Source organism: Triturus cristatus, chromosome 9 (genome assembly GCF_964204655.1).
Source record: "Triturus cristatus chromosome 9, aTriCri1.1, whole genome shotgun sequence".
NCBI lineage: Eukaryota > Metazoa > Chordata > Amphibia > Caudata > Salamandridae > Triturus > Triturus cristatus.
The window spans coordinates 393,928,970-393,949,119 of record NC_140592.1 but is presented as its reverse complement, the minus strand read 5'-3'; the positions used below and the strand labels follow the sequence as shown (position 1 = coordinate 393,949,119).

The 20,150-nt window shown below is 42.8% G+C and overlaps 1 protein-coding gene across 1 annotated transcript in view; it reads right to left on the bottom strand.

The window, feature by feature from the left end:
* The window catches only part of KPTN (kaptin, actin binding protein), a 164,976-nt gene that overhangs the window by 76,016 nt on the left and 68,810 nt on the right, over positions 1-20,150 (bottom strand). The window contains exons 3-4 of the mRNA XM_085625253.1: positions 7,767-7,851; positions 7,152-7,206 (exon numbers count right to left, since the gene is read on the bottom strand). Coding sequence (XP_085481379.1) covers positions 7,152-7,206; positions 7,767-7,851 — 140 coding nt within the window. The remainder of the gene's footprint in view (positions 1-7,151; positions 7,207-7,766; positions 7,852-20,150) is intronic.

Below are 20,150 nucleotides of genomic sequence, written 5' to 3'. Positions count from 1 at the left end.
AGCAGTTTGAAATAAGGTTTTTAGGACAGCCTGGCCCACTGAGGCCTGTTGTTTGGCTTGCACATCAACACAGTAGTGTTTAGTGAAGGTATGCGTGGTAGACCACGTGGCTGCCTTGCAAATATCTTCTAAGGGAATGTTACCTAAGAAGGCCATAGAAGCCCCTATTTTACGCGTGGAGTGCGCCCTAGGGGTAACTGTAAGAGTACGTTTAGCCTTTAGGTAGCAAATTTGGATACATTTAACTATCCACCGGGCGATACCTGATTTGGAGATGGGATTGCCTTTATGTGGTGGCGCGAAAGCAACAAAGAGTTGTTTTGTCTTTCGAAAAGGTTTTGTCCTGTTGATGTAATAAAGCAAGGCTCTTTTAACATCTAAGGTATGTAGGGCCCTTTCAGCTACGGAGTCTGGGTTAGGGAAAAAGACTGGTAGCTCTACTGATTGGTTAAGGTGGAAAGGGGAAATCACTTTTGGAAGAAACTTAGGGTTTGTCCTAAGAATTACTTTGTTACGGTGTAGTTGTAAGAAAGGTTCCTCCAGAGTTAGGGCTTGTATTTCACTTACTCTTCGTAGGGAAGTGATTGCGATAAGGAAAGCTACTTTCCATGTCTTTTAAGACCTTCCATAAATGCTTTGATGGCTGGTACCTTAAACAGGGACAGGTGTTGCCTATTTTGCAAGTAGGCTGCCAAGGCTGCTAAGTGTAAACGTATAGAGGAATACGCCAGATTGCATCTTTGCAAGTGTAATAGATAGCAAATGATGTTTTGGATGGAAGCATCCAATGGATGTATGTCATTATTAGCGCAGTAAATGGCAAATCGTTTCCATTTTGCGGCATAACATGCTCTAGTAGTAGGTCGTCTGGCTTCCTTTATGATATTCATACAGTCTGGAGGGAGGTTGAGGTACCCGAACTCTAAGACTTCAGGAGCCAGATCGCCAGGTTCAGTGTTTGAGGATCTGGGTGTCTGATTTCTCCATGGTTCTGGGTTAATAGATCCGGGGAGAGGTGTAGTCTTTGATGTGGGACTAGAGATAGTTCCAGAAGTGTGGTGAACCACGGTTGGCGTGCCCAAGTGGGAGCTACTAGAATTAGTGTTAGCGTCTGTTGCTTCAGTTTGCGTACCACAAATGGAATGAGTGGGAGAAGGCGGAAAAGCGTATGCAAATCTGCCGGACCAGTTCATCCATAGGGCATTGCCCTTCGACTGCGGGTGTGGAAACCTGGCGGCGAAGGTTGGGCATTTTGTGTTTTCGGGAGTGGCGAACAGGTCTATGTCTGGTTGTCCCCATTTTTGGAAGAATGGGAGTAGAACCTTGGGGTGTAATTCCCATTCGTGGATCTGCTGTGTGTGGCGACTTAGGAGGTCGGCCACCTGGTTGTGGATCCCTGGGAGATGTTCTGCTAACAGGTAGATGTTTTGGGGAATTGCCCATCTCCAGATTTGCTGTGCCAGTTGGGACAGTTGGAGAGAATGTGTCCCCCCTTGCTTCTGTATATAATACATTGTCGTCATGTTGTCTGTGCGTATGAGGACAGTTTTGTTCTTTAGGTGTACCTGAAAGGATTTTAGTGCCAGGAACACTGCTCTAGACCTAGAGTTCTAGGTGATTGATGTGGAGCAGTTTTTGTTGACTGGTCCATCTGCCCTGAGTGGTATGTTGAAGAAGGTGGGCTCCCCACCCCATGAGAGATGCGTCGGTAGTCAGCACAACTTGTGGAAGAGGCTCTAAGAACGGCCGCCCTTTGGACAGGTTGATGGTGTTCCACCATTTCAGTGAGCGAACTGAGCGACTGTCCACCAACACCAGATCGGTAAGTTGTCCGTGAGCTTGGTTCCACTGTTGTGCTAGACATTCCTGTAAGGGACGCATTTGAAGTCGTGCGTGTGGGACTATGGAGATGCATGACGCCATCATGCCTAGGAGCTGCATGAACACTCTTGCTGGAAGAGATTGATGAGTTTGAAATTGAGAGATGAGATTTTGTATACTGGTTATCCTGGCAGTGCTGGGATAAGCTATGGCTTTGGATGTATCTATGGTTGCTCCTAGATACTGGTGTAAGTGGGAAGGCTGTAGATGGAATTTGGGGTAGTTGATAGTGAATCCCAAGTTGTGGAGGGTTTGAATAGTGCGATGAGTGTGGAGAACGCATTTTTGGTGAATATTGGCTTTTATGAGCCAATCGTCCAGATAGGGGAAGACATGGATCTGTTGTCTTCTGAGGTGCGCTGCCACGACTGCTAAGCACTTGGTGAACACTCTGGGAGCTATTGTTACTCCGAATGGGAGAACTGTAAATTGATAGTGTTGCCCGTCTACCACAAATCGTAGATATTTTCTGTGAGCGGGATGCATAGGGATGTGAAAGTATGCGTCCTTGAGGTCCAATGTGGCGAGAAAGTCTCCCTGTTGTAATAGTGGGAGGACTTGTTGGAGGGTGGTCATATGAAAATGATCTGATTGTATATACTGGTTTAGTAGTCTGAGATCCAGTATGGGCCTTAACGTTTTGTCCTTTTTGGGAATGAGGAAGTATAGGGAATATACTCCTGTTCCCTGATGTTGAAGAGGGACTGGTTCTATTGCATGTTTTTGTAACAGGGATTGAACTTCTTGTTTGAGGAGAGAGAGATGATGTGAGGACTTTGGACGTTGTTTGGGCGGTATGTTGGGGGGGGATTGTATTAGTTCGAGGCAGTAGCCAGACTGGATAATTTGTCTTACCCACCTGTCTGTGGTGATGGAAGTCCAGACAGGTAGGAATTGTTGAAGCCGCCCCCCGACCGGAGTGGAATGGTCTGGGGGGAGTGGTGGCAAGTCACTGTTTAGTGGCTGGGGAGGTGCGGGTGTTGTTGTTGTTGCCCCGCCCTCGACCTTTGTTATTGTTTCCCCTATAACCCCCTCGAAAATATCCTCTGTTAGGGGATGTTTGTCCAGAATTTTTGAAGGTGGACGTGGTCTCAGTTCCCAGATTTTTGGAGGCTCCTCTATTAAAGGAGCGACGAAAGGAACCCCGGGTTTGAGGAGACTGCAGTGCTCCCATAGATTTGGCAGTCTCATTATCTTTCTTCATTTTTTCTAATGCAGTGTCCACTGCAGGGCCAAATAGCTGCTCTTGGTTGAAAGGTTGAGCTAGAATTGTGGTTTAAACCCGGAAATACGAAGCCAGGCATGTCGTCTGAGTAAGACGCTGGTATTGACCGCCCTAGAAGCCGTGTCTGCTGCATCTAAGGCGCATTTAATGGAGGCATTAGATATTAATTTGCCTTCTTGAATAAGGTCAGTAGCCTGGGATTTAAAGGGCTCAGGCAGATGTTGCATAAGGTCCTCAAGTTGGTCATAATGCGCTCTATCATACCGGGCTAACAGTGCTTGAGTGTTGGCAATACGCCAGTGGTTTGCCGCCTGTGCGGCGACTCGTTTGCCTGAGGCCTCTAAAAGCTTAGACTCCTTGTCCGGGGGAGGCGTTTCTCCAGTTGTCTGTGAGTTAACACGCTTCCTGGCATTTGACACGACCAAGGAGTCTAAATGGAGCTGAGCTTTAATGTATGCAGGGTCCTGCGGGGCTGGTCTGTATTTTTTTTCGATGCGGGGGTTGAGAACCCTAGCTCTAACAGGGTCTTTAAAGACTTCAGTGGCATGCTTTATAACCCCTTTAATCATGGGCAGTATGTGAACAGTTTTTTGTGACTGCTCAAAAGTATCGAGGAGAAAGTCCTCCTCAAGGGCGTCTGTGTGCATTGTGACGCCATGGAATGTTGCTGCCCTATTTATGAGTTGGCCAAACCCCAAATGGTCATCAGGAGGGGAAGGCTTGGAAGGGTAGGTAGTGGGGTCAGGCATGTCAGGCACTGGATAAGACCAGTCATCTACTGGTGCTGTGTCTGGGAACGTAAAAGGGTCGTTTGGATCAGGAGGATCATTAAAGAAATCAGGGTCCGCCCCTCCCCCTAAATCATCAGTATCATCCTGTGGAGGAGGTGAATGAGAAGGAGATGGTAAAGGTAAAGGAGAAGGAGGAGGAGGAGGGGGGGATGGGTCAGGAGGTAACACAGGAGAGGAAGGACGAAGCGGTGAAGTAGCACAGTCCTTCTTCCTTATGGGAGCTGGAGGCGGTGTGATGTCCAGCTTCCGTTTTTTGTATGGGACTGCAGTCACATGTCCGGTTTCGGGGTTAATGTAGATCTGCTTTTGAGTAGGATCTGGGCGAAAAAGTTCATCTGGCTCCGAAAGTGGAGGTGGCGATGGCCGTTTCGGGTCTTTATGAACTTTTTTCGGTGTGGACGGAGTTTTCGGTGCCGATGGATTTTTCGGTGCCGATGGATTTTTGGGCGCCGATGGATTTTTCGGTGCCGATGGAATCTTCGATGCCGATTTTTTCGGTGCCGATGGAATCTTCGGTGCCGAGGAACGTTTTGGTGCCGAAGGAGATTTCGGTCTTGAAGCCTGTTTCGGTGCCGACAGTGGAGTTTTCGGTGCCGAAGGTATTGTAGGTACCATAACATGAGGTTTGCTCGAGCCCGAGCCACCTACAGGCTTAGATGTCTTCGGAGCCGGGCCCGAGGGCGGGGCTTCTGAAGAGGATTTTCGGTCGCGACTGGGCCCAGCTGGCGGAGTCTTGACCAATGTCTTTTTGGATGGGGCAGGGGCAGGGGCAGGGGGGGTGGTACTCACACGCTGCCCTGGAGTGATGAGGTCATCGGAATCGTCGGCCTCGGACACGATCTCGAGATCTTCGGTGTCATCTTCAGGAACATCCTGAGCAAAGATGTCCTCCGGTTCTGGAGCTGGTTTGGCCATAATATGGCGTCGAGCTCTTCGGTCCCGGGGGGTCTTCTTGGAACGGAAAGCGGCACAAGCTGGACAGTTCGATTCGTTGTGTTCCGGCGACAGGCAGAGGTTGCAAACCTCGTGGTGGTCACTGTGGGGGATCTTCACTCCACACTGGGGGCATTTTTTAAAAGGTGTCCTGTCCATCAGCCGCTTCCGGAACCGGTCCGAGTTGATTTCGACGTCGATGGAATGAAGATTGAAGAGTTATTTTGATTGCTGGAAGTTTTCTGCTGGAGCGGAAAAAAGTTCATCCGAACCCAATGGCGGAAAAAAACAATCCGACGATGGAGTGGATGCCCATGCGCACTGTTGTCCAGGGGAGGAGTCACCTATCTCGTGACCAAAGGCTTCTTCCTCAGTGTGTGATCTGCAGCTCATATGCCTCGAACTGTTTTTTTAGGTAGTTTGGATAAGTTTCCTTTTTTGTTCATGTGCGAAAAGAATCTTTGTGTGTGAAGAAGGCCGGCTGCGGCTCGTGGTCGTTTCCTTCCTATTCAGAATATATGACTTCTTTCATTTGGGAGTCCTGGAGAGGTCGCTTATAGCCTAGCATTTGATTTGGGCAATTAATAGTTCCATCAGGCTGGTAACTGCTTATGTGTGCATGGTACTGAACTTGCACCTCCCATGGGGTGGCAGACCAGAGCGCACAAATTCGACTTGCGGCATAGGAGAGATGTAAGAATTGATTATGCATACGATCGATGAGTATAGATAAAGATTGCACAAGCATTGAAGAATGGGTCCTGTGCTAAATTAAAGGGCGACACCCTGTCCCTTGTTAGGTGATTATGTCTTTACACTGTAATCTGTTATTATATTTATGAGTATGGTGGCAACTCTATTATGATGGGAATGCATTTCTGTAATTGAAGTTTGTTAACATGTCTTTTCAAAATTTAATAAAAATAAGATTAAAAAACAAAAGAGTTATCAAGGGAGAGTAACAAGTGGACATGTTGTAGTATTGATTTCACGCCATTCCCTTTTTTTCAGTTTGTGAATAGACTATAGTTGTGTTATAGATTCTCACAAAGGTGGCAGTAGAGTTCCTTGGTGTGCACCGGCCAAAGTTCCACTTTATCTATAGGTAATGTGCCAACTCCTGGAGTTATCATTGCCCCTAGAACTCAATCTTGAACAGTAACTTTTTTCATATGTAGGAGGGCAACAATTATAGTCTTATTCCTTTCTATTGGCCATTTGATTTTGCAGCCGTAATCACTCTTTTTCTATCATATGTACCAAGTTTCTTTTTCTTTCAACATTCGAATGTCTGCATGTCACCACGGGAGCCCGCAGCACATCGAGTAGATGGCCATGATGAAGTCCCTATAAGGGATGAAACGCGATGGCTGGGTCTGCCAGAAAAAAGGATTTTTTTTACTTGAATAAAGGATCTTAAAAGAATATTCAACATTTGATGGTTTGCTTTAAGTAAAGAAAAAGAAACTTGATACATATGATTGAAAAAGAGTGATCATCAGCTGCAAAATCAAATGGACTATAGAAAGGAATAAGACTAACTGTTGCCCTCCTACATATGAAAAAAGTATAGTTATGTTATCTCATTCTGACCTAATAAAGCAGGGCAACAGATCTTCATTGTTTAACCCCTTCCATGCGGCGCGGATTCCCCCGCGGTGCTGACCGTTGCTTGCGCGGGCGTGGTCATGACGGAACGGTTCCGTCATGAGCACAGCTCAACCGACGCTCATGACGGAACCGTTCCGTCATGAGCACCGAAGGGGTTAAACAGCAAGAGATCTTGCATTTTACCCCACAACATACCAATGATTCTAGATAGTCACCTAGATTTATTTTTCACTTCTTTTTAATAAGAATCACTGGGCTCTATACTGTGGACTCGACGGTGAAGAGAAATTTAAGTTCTGGAAACCTGTGGTCCAGGTAAGAAAGCACACAAAAAAAAGGAAAAAAACACTCAATATCGGAATGCCTATATTATCAGAGTCTGATATTTAGCCTCAAACAAATAAATCAAACATTAGATAAAGGATCAGCTCCCATCTAAACATGAAAGTCAGAGCTGCTGACGATTCCTAAATACTGCAAAGTCCTTATTGACAGTCTTCAAATATGCCCATACAACCCTGCTAGGTAGAATTAATATTGTAAGGCAGCAGCACACTTAAAAGCCAGAGATACATTTCTAAGCTAGTTAAAAAGTGAAATTAATATTTTGCCATTTGTCAGTATGACAGGTGTAGCTACCTTGCCTGAAAAAGATCCGTAGAAATATTTTATTAGAATGTTTAATGGAAGCTGTGTGGGTGTGTACTCACTCGGCATGGCACAGTTGGAATGGTGTGAACTGCAGCTCCAAGTTCAAACAGCTTTCTATAATGGGGAAAAAATAATGCCAAATAAATTGGGGTTAACAAGGACCCACCATCTAACCATCCTCAGGTGCTGCCCCACAAATACTTCAGCTTCTGTTTCTAGTGTTTTACAATTAAGGATATGGCGATTGGGGCAATCTTTCAGACTGACAGTCGGGCGGGCGGGCCAATGTTTCTACCTTTTGAGCCACATTCATCAGCATCTCTTTCTTGTGCATGGAGGAAGTACTTAAATATTCAACAGGGATATGTTTCAACATAGTGCACAAAATTAATTTCACACATATTGTAGTAAAAGACTTGGATAATATAAATTGGGCATGCAGAGAAGAAAGGAGTTGTATGGTGATGGGCTTTGACTCAGGCATTGGGTATTTAATTATACATAAATTGACAGTATGTTCTTGCGCAACACACACTCTGTCCCCGAGTTGTAAAAGTGGAAGCATGGAAGAAGCAGGGTCTCTAAACAGCCCTTAAATAGAACATAATAAATACCCAATTATATGAGGATACCGATTTGCAAATAAAGTAGGCAATTTGTGTTGGATAACTCACGTGCAATCGAGTCCAAGTTATACTCCGACCCTGGTTCGTAGTCACAGTAAATGTTCAGAAATGGACTTGCCTTATCACCAGAGTCCTAGAAAGAAAGTAAGAGAAAAACAGTGAGATACAGATAGGAAGTGTACAACAATTCAGTTGCATTCACCCCCATGGAAATATCACAAAACAATACATAAGGCGCACTACCTCTACTTTTCCTTTCACAAGCCTCACAGTAAAACCAAAAAAAAATCAGAACTTTAAATAACATTCTTCAGATGTTATCTGATTATTGGACATCAGCAACACTGGCCACAGTCACCACTTGTGCACATTATCCCCACTGCTGCCAGTGTCTGCCGCTTGTCCCTTTATCAGTAGCCCGATCACAAGTGACTTCCAATTACTATCACAAATAATTTCTTTCATACATCCCTTAATCCATTACTACTTTATTTCGATCACAGAAGATCTTAAAAGTACACAGCACATACATTATACAATAGAAAGAAACAAATGGGTGAACATAAAAAGATAAGATCATATTCTATAAAAATTGATAAAAAAAGTTACGTGAATTAAAAAACACAGGATGCATAAAAGTGCTTTTCGTGCGCTAAGTCCACACTGCATATCAAATTTTTAGACAGATCGAATGTCATCTCCATAATAATAAATTTTAAATCACATAAATTCAAAAGAGTGTGGTGCATCATAGAATGCATTTAAAGCACTTTATCCACAATGCAAGCCAATATCTAGACAGGCCACATACCACAACTGTGTATCAGTATACAAAATTCTTAACACTTCTAGGTAGTGGCCGGGGCGGACTAATTTACAGAGTGGTATTATCCATTTTTTCCCAAGTAGTTTGTAGTTTGGGCAGAAGAATAGCAAATGCACAATAGATTCAGGGCTAGCATTACAAGCAGGACAAAGATCATCAGTAGCAACATCTTTGCATCACTTTTTACTAAAACGTTTCGTAGGTATTGTCTTATAGCGAAACTGGAAGAATAATTTATGAGCCAAAGGGGGACAATTTTGTCTAATGTGCTCTCGAGCCTGGGAGCAGATCTAAAGTTTAAGAGTTTAATAGTGAAGCGGCCCTCTTCTTTTGCCAGGACTTGCAATGATGTTACTTCCCAGAACTTTTCTTTCAAGCTTGTTCGAGATATAGTTACCAGACTATCTGGGTCAATCCAAAAACCCTCCATCCCAAGCCTCCCCAATTATCTCCTTTAATGTTCTAAACTAGGGGATCAAGATTATTGATGAAGACTGCCTTAGCTCAAGAAGTGGCTCCCTGTATGGCAGGAGTTTGTCCACAGTCCACAACCTGTGCCAGAACATAAGGAGTTTATAGCTTAGTTTATGTGCTAGCGGCCTTTGTGCAAGATCCAGGTATAGAGGGCAAGTCGACCAAGGATCTAAGAAAATGATTCTCAATTGTGGATAAACAATTTGTCATTCCAATGCCCCACAGTTTGGCTCTATAGAGGGCCCCACCTAGTACTTTTGTATTATAGATTTCCAAGGCGGGTGCAAGCTGTCTTGACACTGTTTTCCTGTGTATTTTAGTGATGTTGGCAGTCTGATGTATAAGTTGCATTTTAACTTTCTCGATATGTGCTGCCCAATTAATTGATGGTGTCAAGCGAATGCCTAAATAATCAAAGGCATCAACTCACTCCACATTGGTATAACCAGCTAGCAGAGGTCTTTTAATGGGATTTGCTGCTCCATTTCTAAAAATCATGTATTTGGTTTTAGATTCATTTAACACCAACCCTCGCCCATCACAGAACTTAATAAAATCATTTAAAAGCTGCTGCAATCCCTGCGGCGATTTTGAAATTAAAAGTGTATCATCGGCAAAAAGAAGAGCAGGCACTCTTTTTTTGCCAATTTTTGGGGCATCATACCCAGCTCTATCTAAAAAATTAACAACATCATTAATAAAAAGTGTGGGGGCTAGAACACAGCCCTGACTTACTCCGCACTGGACTGGGAAAGGATATGTGACTTGATTGTCCTTGCCCCACCTCACCTGTGCTGTGTTTGATGAATGTAGTCTAATTAAAATGTGTAAAAGATTCCTTGGTATGCCCTGCTCCTTTAGAACCCTCCGAAGACTTGCATGCGGAACAAGGTCAAAGGCAGACCGTAAATCAACTAAAGCCAATCAGAGCTTTCCTCCCTTGACTTGCACTTCCTTCCAATAGATACACAATAGGCGGAAGGTTTGATCCAAGGTGCTTGTTTTAGCTCAAAAACCTACTTGGAGGTCACTCAGGATATTGGACTCTAGGATCAAGTCTTGTATCCGGCCCAATATTTGCTTACAAAAAATTCTCTTCAGAGAATCAATAAGACTAATGGGCCTGTAACTGGCTGGCCGCGCTCTGTCGCCCTTTTTGTAGATGGGGACGACCTCTGCATTCTTCCACGAGGGAGGGATGGGGGTACCTTTGAGGATTAAATTGGTCAGAAGATTTATATAGGATCCTCAAAGTCCTTATAAAGATCATTGGGGATTCTACTTGGTCCGGGGGCACAGGCCTAGATGCACGAGCGAATTGCTACTTGCGTTTCTTCAATGGAGAATGAAAGGCCTCCACCTTATTTAACAGGCCCCAGTCCTTGACCCAGTGATACTTTCTCGGCCGTGGCATCCCTAGACTCATAAAGGAAGCCGAAATATGCCACCCACTCCTCTGGCTGAACTGTATATTCTAGGACTCTCCCATTCCCCTTAAGCCAGTATGCTGCTATACTCCAAAAGCTCTTCGAGTCTTTGGCTGAGAGTGCATTTCATAAGGCAGACCACAGGCAGCCCTCCCACTCCTTCGTGGATTCAATTGCCCGCTTATACTGGACACTGCAGGCCACTATCTCAGTACGGAGTTTTTGCTTGACTGCCCTTATAAGCGCCTCCTTATGAAGACTACAGTCCTTATTGTACCAAGCACCCTGCTGAGCTAACCTCTGGTATATACTAGTACTTTCCTTCTTTTTGAGGTTGCGCGATTTACCTCGCAATTCCCTTATCTCACTGTATAGGAGCTCATGTCTAGGGCCCAAAGTCTGCACAGCATTAGGAAAAGTGGAACTGGCTGTTTCCTCCAATAACAGACGGACCTTACTCTTGGCCGAGTCTATGAAACTCCACCCAGTCCCTCCACCCAGTCCCATCTAATTGCCCTCTGATTATTGGTGATTGTCAGAGTACCTACATCTGGGCAGCCCCTTTTAACAGTCTCAACAGTAATGTGCTTTGGGCATTATGGTCACTGTCGACCCATTTGACCACTGCCATATCTTTAACTGAGTTCCAAAGATTGAGAGATACCAGGCAGTAATCTATCCTGTTTTCATGACCTTGCCTATTGAAAGTAGGATCCCCATTTGGGTCAGAAATTGTCCTTCCATTTGTGGCTCTCAAATCATGCTGCATCGTGAGGGCCATCATCTGGGCTCCTCTCTTGGACCACCTTACTAAGGGATTATCAAGCTGTGGAATTTGCCACTCTCTGTCCCACTCATCGGTCAAGTCTGCGGGAATCGGAACAAGGGGTTCGAATGTACAGTTAAAGTCACCCGCCACTAGTGTAGGCATATTGTCTGCATAGTGTGACAAGGCAAGGTCTAGGATGCGCAATGTATTGGTTTCCTCTTGAGTCTGCAGTACTCTGTTGTAGACATTAAACATCCAAATTTTTGGTCCACTGTAAAAAGTAAGCTCCATTGCTAGAATATCTTGGGAATCTACATGTAGGAGTTTGACTTTTACCCCCAGGTCAATTTTCACTCATACTGCTAACCCTCCCGAGGGCCTACCCAGCCCTTTTCTTGTGACATTAATAGTATAAGTGCTAAAACCACTTTGGTGCGGACTTTGCAGGCTCCAGGTTTCTTGGAAAAAGATTACATCAAAAGAATCTACAAAGGAGACCCATTCTGGGTCCACCAATAACTTGGGGATCCTAGCCACATTCCATACAAGACACCTTAATGAGTGATTTAGCAGATCTCCCCCTTCTACTCCTTCTACACCCCCCTGGGGTAAAGCAACCACAACCCCGCTTTCCATCAAAGGAACAATCATACTATTTACCTCTGAGTCAATACCCCGGTCAAGTAGTATAGGAGTTATTTGAGGGGGGGGGGGCTAGTGGGTGAAATCACTGAGGGACTTGAGGATCCTCTCCTGTTTACAGGTATCATCTGAGCCTCATACAGAGGTCAGCTATACCCTCTCCATTCACCCATGTTAGGTGGGGGCAACCCTGTTGGAACTGGCCCATAGGTTGGTAGTAGCAGTCTAATACGGGTTTCAGCATTAGATGTCAATAGGGGTCTGGGAGGGGCTCCAGCTGGAGGTCTGTATCTGATGGCAATACTGGAATTTTCTGGAGGAATTGTGTGTGAATCAAAAGACAATAGTCCAGTGATGAAGCCAGCATCGTAAAAACGAACCTCAATCATATCCCAAGATGACCTCTGCATAGGGATTCTTACCGATTTTATATCATCCCTAATGATTGAGTTGCAATGTCGAGTAGACCTGAACCAATAGATGATCTTATTCTTGAGAGAGTCATGGTCTTCAAAATCTCCTAAAGGGGAGTTTAGGAACTTCCGTAAGATGGATCACTGCGCAGTTTTCCCATACCCTAGGTCTCATGTAAACACCATCCCTTACAGTCCCCCTGTCTGGTGCCATCCCATATGTATTTCCTTCATCCAAAACAAAATCTCCTCTATCTATGTCCCTGCCTTGTTTGGGGCCAGGGTAGTTCCTCTGCGCTTGATTTACAATGACTTGTGAGCTACAATCCCCAGTGGTATGTGGCGTAGACTGGATGTACCCTGTTCGCATAGTGTCTCGAGTACTACTTGCATTGACCTGGCAACATGCTACTAACCCATTAGCAATCCTACTCATTGATGGTGACATGGTTTCTGGAGCCACTAGAATTTCCACCATGGCCCTCTCCAGCAGACCAACAACCTTGACTCTAAGTGACATTACCTTGTCTCAAGGTTTCAATAAGATCTTTTAGTGACTGGATTACGCTAGCTGTGATTTTGCATGCCTCTACAGGGTCATCGCCCAGCACCCTTACCCCTGCTCCCTCTATTTCGAGGACATTGAATCTGTTTTGGCACTCAATATTAACAGTCTGTATTATACTGTGCACTCTCTTTAAATCTTTTCCAGGTTGAATAACTGCTACACTCAGCTCCGCTCCAGGGGATCCAATATCTAGGGTCTTACTACGTCTTTTATTGTGTTTTTTTTTTTAACATTAATGGAATCTGCTTGGCCGATTTTTTAGCTTGGGGCGGTTCAGGTGAGGTGATAATCAAGGGGCCAAAGGCATTTGCAGTGCTAGTGGAACTACAATGTGGAGGAGAAGGGCTCAGTAAGCCAGCGCTGGCTATGTCCTGGAATTCTGTTAAGATAGTCTCAATCTTATTAATTGTCTCATGGCAGGACACACTAGAGGGCCTCTTATTATGCAACGGCTGGCCCTGTGCCTTTCTTTTACCCATTTCTTGTTTTGAGGTCAGCAACTTTCCAGGTAACTAAGTGCAACAAGAAGGGTGGTTCTAAACAAAGACAGGACCCGCTGCCCCACAGAAACACCAAACAAGAGACTAGTACGCAGTGTAGCACATATACAGTTAATGTCCAGGTGTATAAACAGAAAACACGGGGTCACAGTTTCAATCTCCAAGTCAATCGTAAGATCACATACAGTTCAACAATTTCATCTGTAACTTTCATACATAAACGCCACTGGGATCTACAACAATAATCTTGGCTTGAAATACATCCCATTTTGGATTGAAATGCACTGTAAAAGATAATTGCAATTTAAGGAAATTTGCAAAAATAAAATTTTTTAAAGAACAAGGGCATTCCCACTGAATGATGCAGTTTTTAGATGTGCATTAATGGAAGTACCCTCCAGAAAGATAAGTAAGACATCTTAAATCGTGACTGAATAAATTCGTATTTACATAATTACAATGAATATGTAACTATATATTATTCAAAAGGATGAAATTATATTTTTCAAATCATTTAAACAAATAAAAACAAAGGATTAACATGACAAGTACATCTTGGACCCAATCAAGGGAGTTAATTATTTAGAAATATAATGCCCAACATTCAAATAATCAAATAATGAATCTCTTTAAATATCACGGTTATTAAACAATGTCACGACAAAAATGACATATCACAATTAAATTAGCAATATGTGAACTATGTAAATTAATAGTTCATTAATGCAAAAACTGCACTATTAAACAATTGTTTCAATATGCTATGAAGTTACATTATAATGAATAAATGATCACACATCTGAAAATTGGTCATTTAATTTGCATGTTAAATGTATTAAGATACAAAATGTATAAAATAACAAAGCTAGCAGTAATTCATAATTCAGTAATTTGTTCTTCAAACTCACTACTTATTGAATAACTACTAAGCTTTGACCAAATACTTTAATTAGAACCACAACCCATTTGTTTTTTTCTTTGTCTACATTGCATTTCTGTTAGTGCCATATGTGTACCTCGCTTACAGGTTTTTATTATTAGTGACCATTTTCAAAACGTTCGAAGTCTGCCTACAGAAAAGAGTTGCAATGCACTGCTAATGACAGATTATGAGCTATGAAAGTGATAATTAACAATCAATATTCTGCATGCCTATAAACGACATCCACTCAGAGAAGATGCAATTGAAGAATATTTAATTTGGAGCCTCAGTTTCACCGACTGAACTGTGTACTAACAATCCAAAGAACGTATTTTTCCAAGCTCTACCAAAAATCAAAGCATGCAATGCAGTAGAAAACATGACTAAATAACAATAATAAAGGCATTCAATGCCTTCTACACAAATATGTGTGTAAATGACTAAGCTTCCCTACCAAAATCCGTCACGCCTAAACAACATCAATGGCATCAATAAAGAGAAAGCCCCGTAAATACCAATATTTTTTTACTTATAACTGAAAGTGAAATTTCTGTCACACGTTAGTTTCTAGTCAGAATTTGACAATGTTATTGGATGATACGAGTCAAAATCATCAGAGTACTTACCTCACTAACTTCCCTCTTCTGAATGACGGTAAGGGTGCCACACCAGCTATAATACTATTGAGCAATGTTTTAACTGTGCAACCAACCAGTGCCACCTCATATATTTTATACATTTCTGTTGGAAGTCCATCTTCCTCCGCTGCTTTGGTGGATGGGAGAGACTTGATTACATTAAGAATCTCTACTTTAGTGCAAAGCTGGATTACTTGTGCTTGCTTCTGTACCTCTAGCTAAGCCTGATGCCTCCAAAAAGTGCACTAGATCACTGGAGGGTTGAGTCCTATCTTCCAGATAAAGGTCTTGACAGTACTATTTAAGGATTTCAGAGGTACAAGTGAGCTCTCATTTAATTAAACTTACTCTAGTATTTCTCAACTCAACAAGCGAATGCAAGATAAATGATAAGAATAAAAGTAGAAAAGGAAAAGTGTTCAACCTAAAATTTTAATGTTGTATGCTTCCAATAAAAAACTAAAAAATAACATTAACTGTGAAAGGCCACATTTTGTGCATACTGTATCACTGTTTTAAAATTCCAGTAGGCTGCTACTTTTAAAAAACAATGTGTTTAACATCTCGGAAAAGTAATACTGTGACACTCAATGCACAATACCCTTTCAAGATGGCCACCCAGTAAACATCACACCACACGGACATCTTGAAATGATATTGTACGTAGTGTATCATTATTGTACTGAAACGTGATTGCCACTAAACATGGTAAAAATCTTGTACTGGTCAAATTACACTAAGGACAAAAACATTCCAAAATGGCCTAAGATGCAGTGGCAACTCAGGATATGACACACAGCAGCCGAAATGTGCAGTCAGTGAGGTGCCCAGTACCACTGCCCGGGGGCAGCCAAGTGCTCTTAAAAAATGTTTTTAAAAAAAAGTAAATAAGATCATGTAAGACATTAATGCAACATATGAATGAGAAAATGGAAAACTAAAGGATTGACCCATCATCCCTGGCACATAAGCACACTCATTTTCAGGCAGGAGTGCATATGTAATCAGACAAAATGCTATCACTCATAGGGCAATAAAGTCAATGGTAGAAGTGGGCTGACCTCATTGACCCATAGCCTATGCTGTCATGCATGGAAGCAGAATGTGAATAACTCTCGAACAGACCAATGACTAAAAAGCTACATATGCATTTTCTATTGAAATATTTTATTATAAGAGCCTGGCAAGCAAGTAAAGCTCCCAGGACAGATCTAAAAAGTACTTCAATATACACAAACACACACAGAACAAAATATTTAACATAAAATTCCAAAATGTAGAAAATTACAGCTGCCATAACAAATTTGAAAACCTCTCCGAAGTGAGCCCAGCAAGGATTCTCATAGTGCAAATATTTTATCTAAAGAGCTCTACATTACAATGCAGTAACAGTACACTACTCCCAGAACCCAGCTACCTCTCCTATCACTTGTTAACTGCATGCTCATCAGTGATCCTGTACAGTACTCTGCTACCTTTTGACTAGATCTGTGCTATAAAATTACCACATACAAGCACACAAAGTATTGTCAGAGGGGTAACTATCACTGAAACCCTTGCCTACTATGGTAATCTGTGAGATTCCATGTAACAAAATACCTGTCTACAGGCTATACCACAGAGTAATAACAAGCCGCTCTTAAAGGCCTATTGGCTTTACTGTATGTTTTTCACTATAGTTAAGACACGTTGCCTTTGTTGTAACATTTAACAATAGATAGGCCAGATCTATGGCATCAGACATAACTGTTCCCAATTAACTTATCAGTCTTTTAGCCTTTATTATTCAGTTGTTGGGACAACCAGCTCAGGCTTACTGCACTGAGCATAGGTTTTTACACAATGTAAACAACCACCAGGCAAGCAGTCAAAGTTACAATTATGTACAAAATTACAGTTGGCCACACAATATTCAGCCCTCATTAAAAGGTCTAACAAGGATGATCTTTGTGCAAATCTTCTACCCATCAGGTTTGTCAGAGAAGGTTAGCAATACCAAAGCCATTTTGTATTAAGCCATTAATGTATGCTTTCATAACAAATAAGTCTGGCCATCTCTCTTTGATATGTTTCATAATAAACAGATCAGATCAGATATATGGCCATAACATATATTTTCGCAGTGAACCATTCAAGCCTATAGCCTTGATTACTGGCTTGCCATCAGAACCAATTCAGATGTGCTGCGTGAGCATAAGTCTAACAACAAGGCAATGTGAGTACTCTTTTACAACAAAGCTCATAGTTTCTTCTCAAGCCAAAGCTTGAAAAGAACAAACTTGTTGGCAAGCCCTAAGCCCGGTACATGGTGACTGCTACACTGTCAAGGCGGACCTAACGATTGCCATTAACAGTACGGCGCTTTAGGAACCTTGTCTTACTTTGTAGATCAAAAAGAGAAAGAATATGAGACTGGCTTACAGTGCACAGCCTACAATGCAATGGCTAACAACGCACATAAGTAGTTAGAATGCAAGAAAGTACTCACAAAGCCCATTTCCAATTTCTGGAAAAAAGAAACAGGACTAGCCCAACCCACAATGCAATGGAGAGAAAAAACTGCACATGAGGAGAGGCCAGAACAATGGCAGCACAGGAGCACAAGACAATTTTAAGAACTGTTTTCAGCACCTGGCAAAACTGAAACATCTTCTCGAACTGCTTTTAAAAAGAAGGCCTTGGTGGCTGAAGGAAAGTTAAATGCTAGACTCCATTATTACAATTTTGGTCTCTAAATGGGTTTGCCCACTACTGGAATCGCTCAGCGGTAGAGGGTTCGAAACGCTGAAGTGAAAGCTACAGTAGGACTAAGATGGAAAGAGCAAGCCTCCCAGGCAAGAAGGGGCTACAGTGGCTCTTGTTTAAGGATTGGATACAATTCAAAATGGCTTTCTGGCTATTCAGATTCTACCATAATCTACGGACAACTTCCTTGAGTCATCAGATATCTCCTTACAGGGCAGCTTGTGCACTCCATAATCAGGATAAATCCTTGAGGACAATACCAAGGTGTAAACTGAAATCAAGGCAAGGCAAAGCTTCTTTGACATTGAAGCCCATTGCGTGGAATTCTCTTCTGGAACAGCTCGGAGAGCTGACCACCATTTCAATCTTTAAATCGGCCTAGAAACAAACATCCCACTCAAAGATGCCTCCACAAGAAGAATGCCAAGAGACCTTGTGAAAGGTGATGGGCGTCTTAAACAATATTATTCATTCAGAAATGGAAGAGATCAATGGAAGATGCAGGAAAGGGTGTGTGAACTGGGGAGAAAACCAGAGGTCATGTGGTTAGGACCCTTCCCTGTAAAGAATACAAAGCAAGAAAATAAAACTTTAAAAAAGGACTTTCGAATAATTTCAAAGATTTCTTCACACACTAATTAGTCAACCACACATAGATCTACCGTGACTCGCAACACACAAGGAACACCAATAGGTTGACCTCTTTTACCTGTCTTTGTACTCTGAGAAAATAATTTTAATATACACGACCAGAGCAGGGAAAACATCGACAGAATTCTAGCTGGAGCAAACTAGTGAAATATAACTGCTCAATTCACTCAGTCTGGTGCTCAATTAAGTGAACACAGAGTCGTTTACTTAATAAACAGTCACCTCTTCATCCTACCCTAAGAGAAATACTGCAGGAAGATTTTGGTTCAGTCACTGTATGCAAGCTTTAGCCCATGAGCTAGAGAGCATCTTTTTCATAAACATGTAGATACTCACGTTAAGTTTAATGTGTATGGTGCTTACGCTATTAGTGGAAAACATACTGATTTCTCGTCAACCCACTAGCTTCTTTGAACCCGGAAACTTAAACCATTGGCTTAAGAAGATGACAATCGCTGTTTTTCTTTTGACTATTTAAGAGCATCCTTCTGCTTTGACTGGGATGAATGAGGGCCTATTTTACATGTCAAATAAGTCAGAGTCGTCCTCAGCAATGGGGAGCAAGTGCTGACAAAAAAACATCGGAAAAACTTGATGCTATAGAAAAGAAAGCAACCCTTTTTTCTATGCCATCCATTTTTCAGGCGATTTTGTCTGTGCTGGCTCACCAGTACTGCCAAGCAAACAAGCATTTGCAAAGCCAATACATTTGAAGTTTACATCGTGGTTGTGAGGAAAGTAGCTTATCTCATGGTATGGTTGTGAGACTTCGCCGTGTAATAAGCTCACTACCTGTACTGGGTCCAGTCAGATCCATTTGAAAACCCTTATTCCAACCCTGCGTAGCTGTAGCTCTGAGCATTAAAACTGTATCAACGGAACAATTGTTAACTATTAGGAAGTACTTAAACAATTGAAAACCAAAGAAACAAAAATCCTCTATTAAATATTCAACAGCAATTTAAAAAAATAGGGTGCATTTTTATCTTTAAGTACACACAAATCCACCAAAGGGTTTGGAGGCATGGATTTTCAAAGGAACAATAAATCACTGCATTTTTGCTCAGCACAATAAATCATTGTAATAGACTGCGCTCGTATTCAACTTTGCAAACTTTGAAAAACTTTTATGAAGCTGGAAAACACTACTCTGGCCCGTTTTGGATGACGAACTAAGCAGGAAGGGAGTCACAGGGGCCAAAGAGCCTTTGTTGAACAGTTACCTCGCAATCAAAGCAGTCTCCAGTCCAGTTCCAGGCTCCATGGCAGAACCACCATAGACTTTAATGGAGTGGTCCTGATGCAAGGGATACAGGATGCTGAAGATACTGATTCGGAGATGGGGGCCTTTGTAAGGATACTCCTCGGTCCACGAACACAGTGGGGTGACTTTGGCCACAGGGGTCGATGTCCCTCAGAGTTCGGTTGAATTCCAGCCAAAAAACTGTTGGCACTAGTTTCCAGTTACAGTGAAACCAGAGTTTTCCCTGTAACTGATGATAACATCCTTCATGGGTGACCAAACTGCACTCTGACAGCTCCCCAGGGTCCAGCAGACTTGGATGCAACTTTTGAGGGTTGGGACTGGTTCTCCCACACAGCATGTTGGCGGTCAGGTGTACATGGCTACCAACTCACAAAGGCAGAATGCTTCAGCTTTTGTGGTCCTGTAGCTGTCTAACAGAAAGTCCGCCTACTGACTCTTGGAATCACTTGTGTCTGATGCTCGGGATTGTTTTTCCTCAAGCAGGACACCACAGGCACAGTCCTCCCTTTGCTAGCCCAGGGAGCAGTCCAGTCATGGTGCAGCATATCTTTGCTGGGTCCAGAGAATAGCAGGGCAGTCCTCCATCGGTT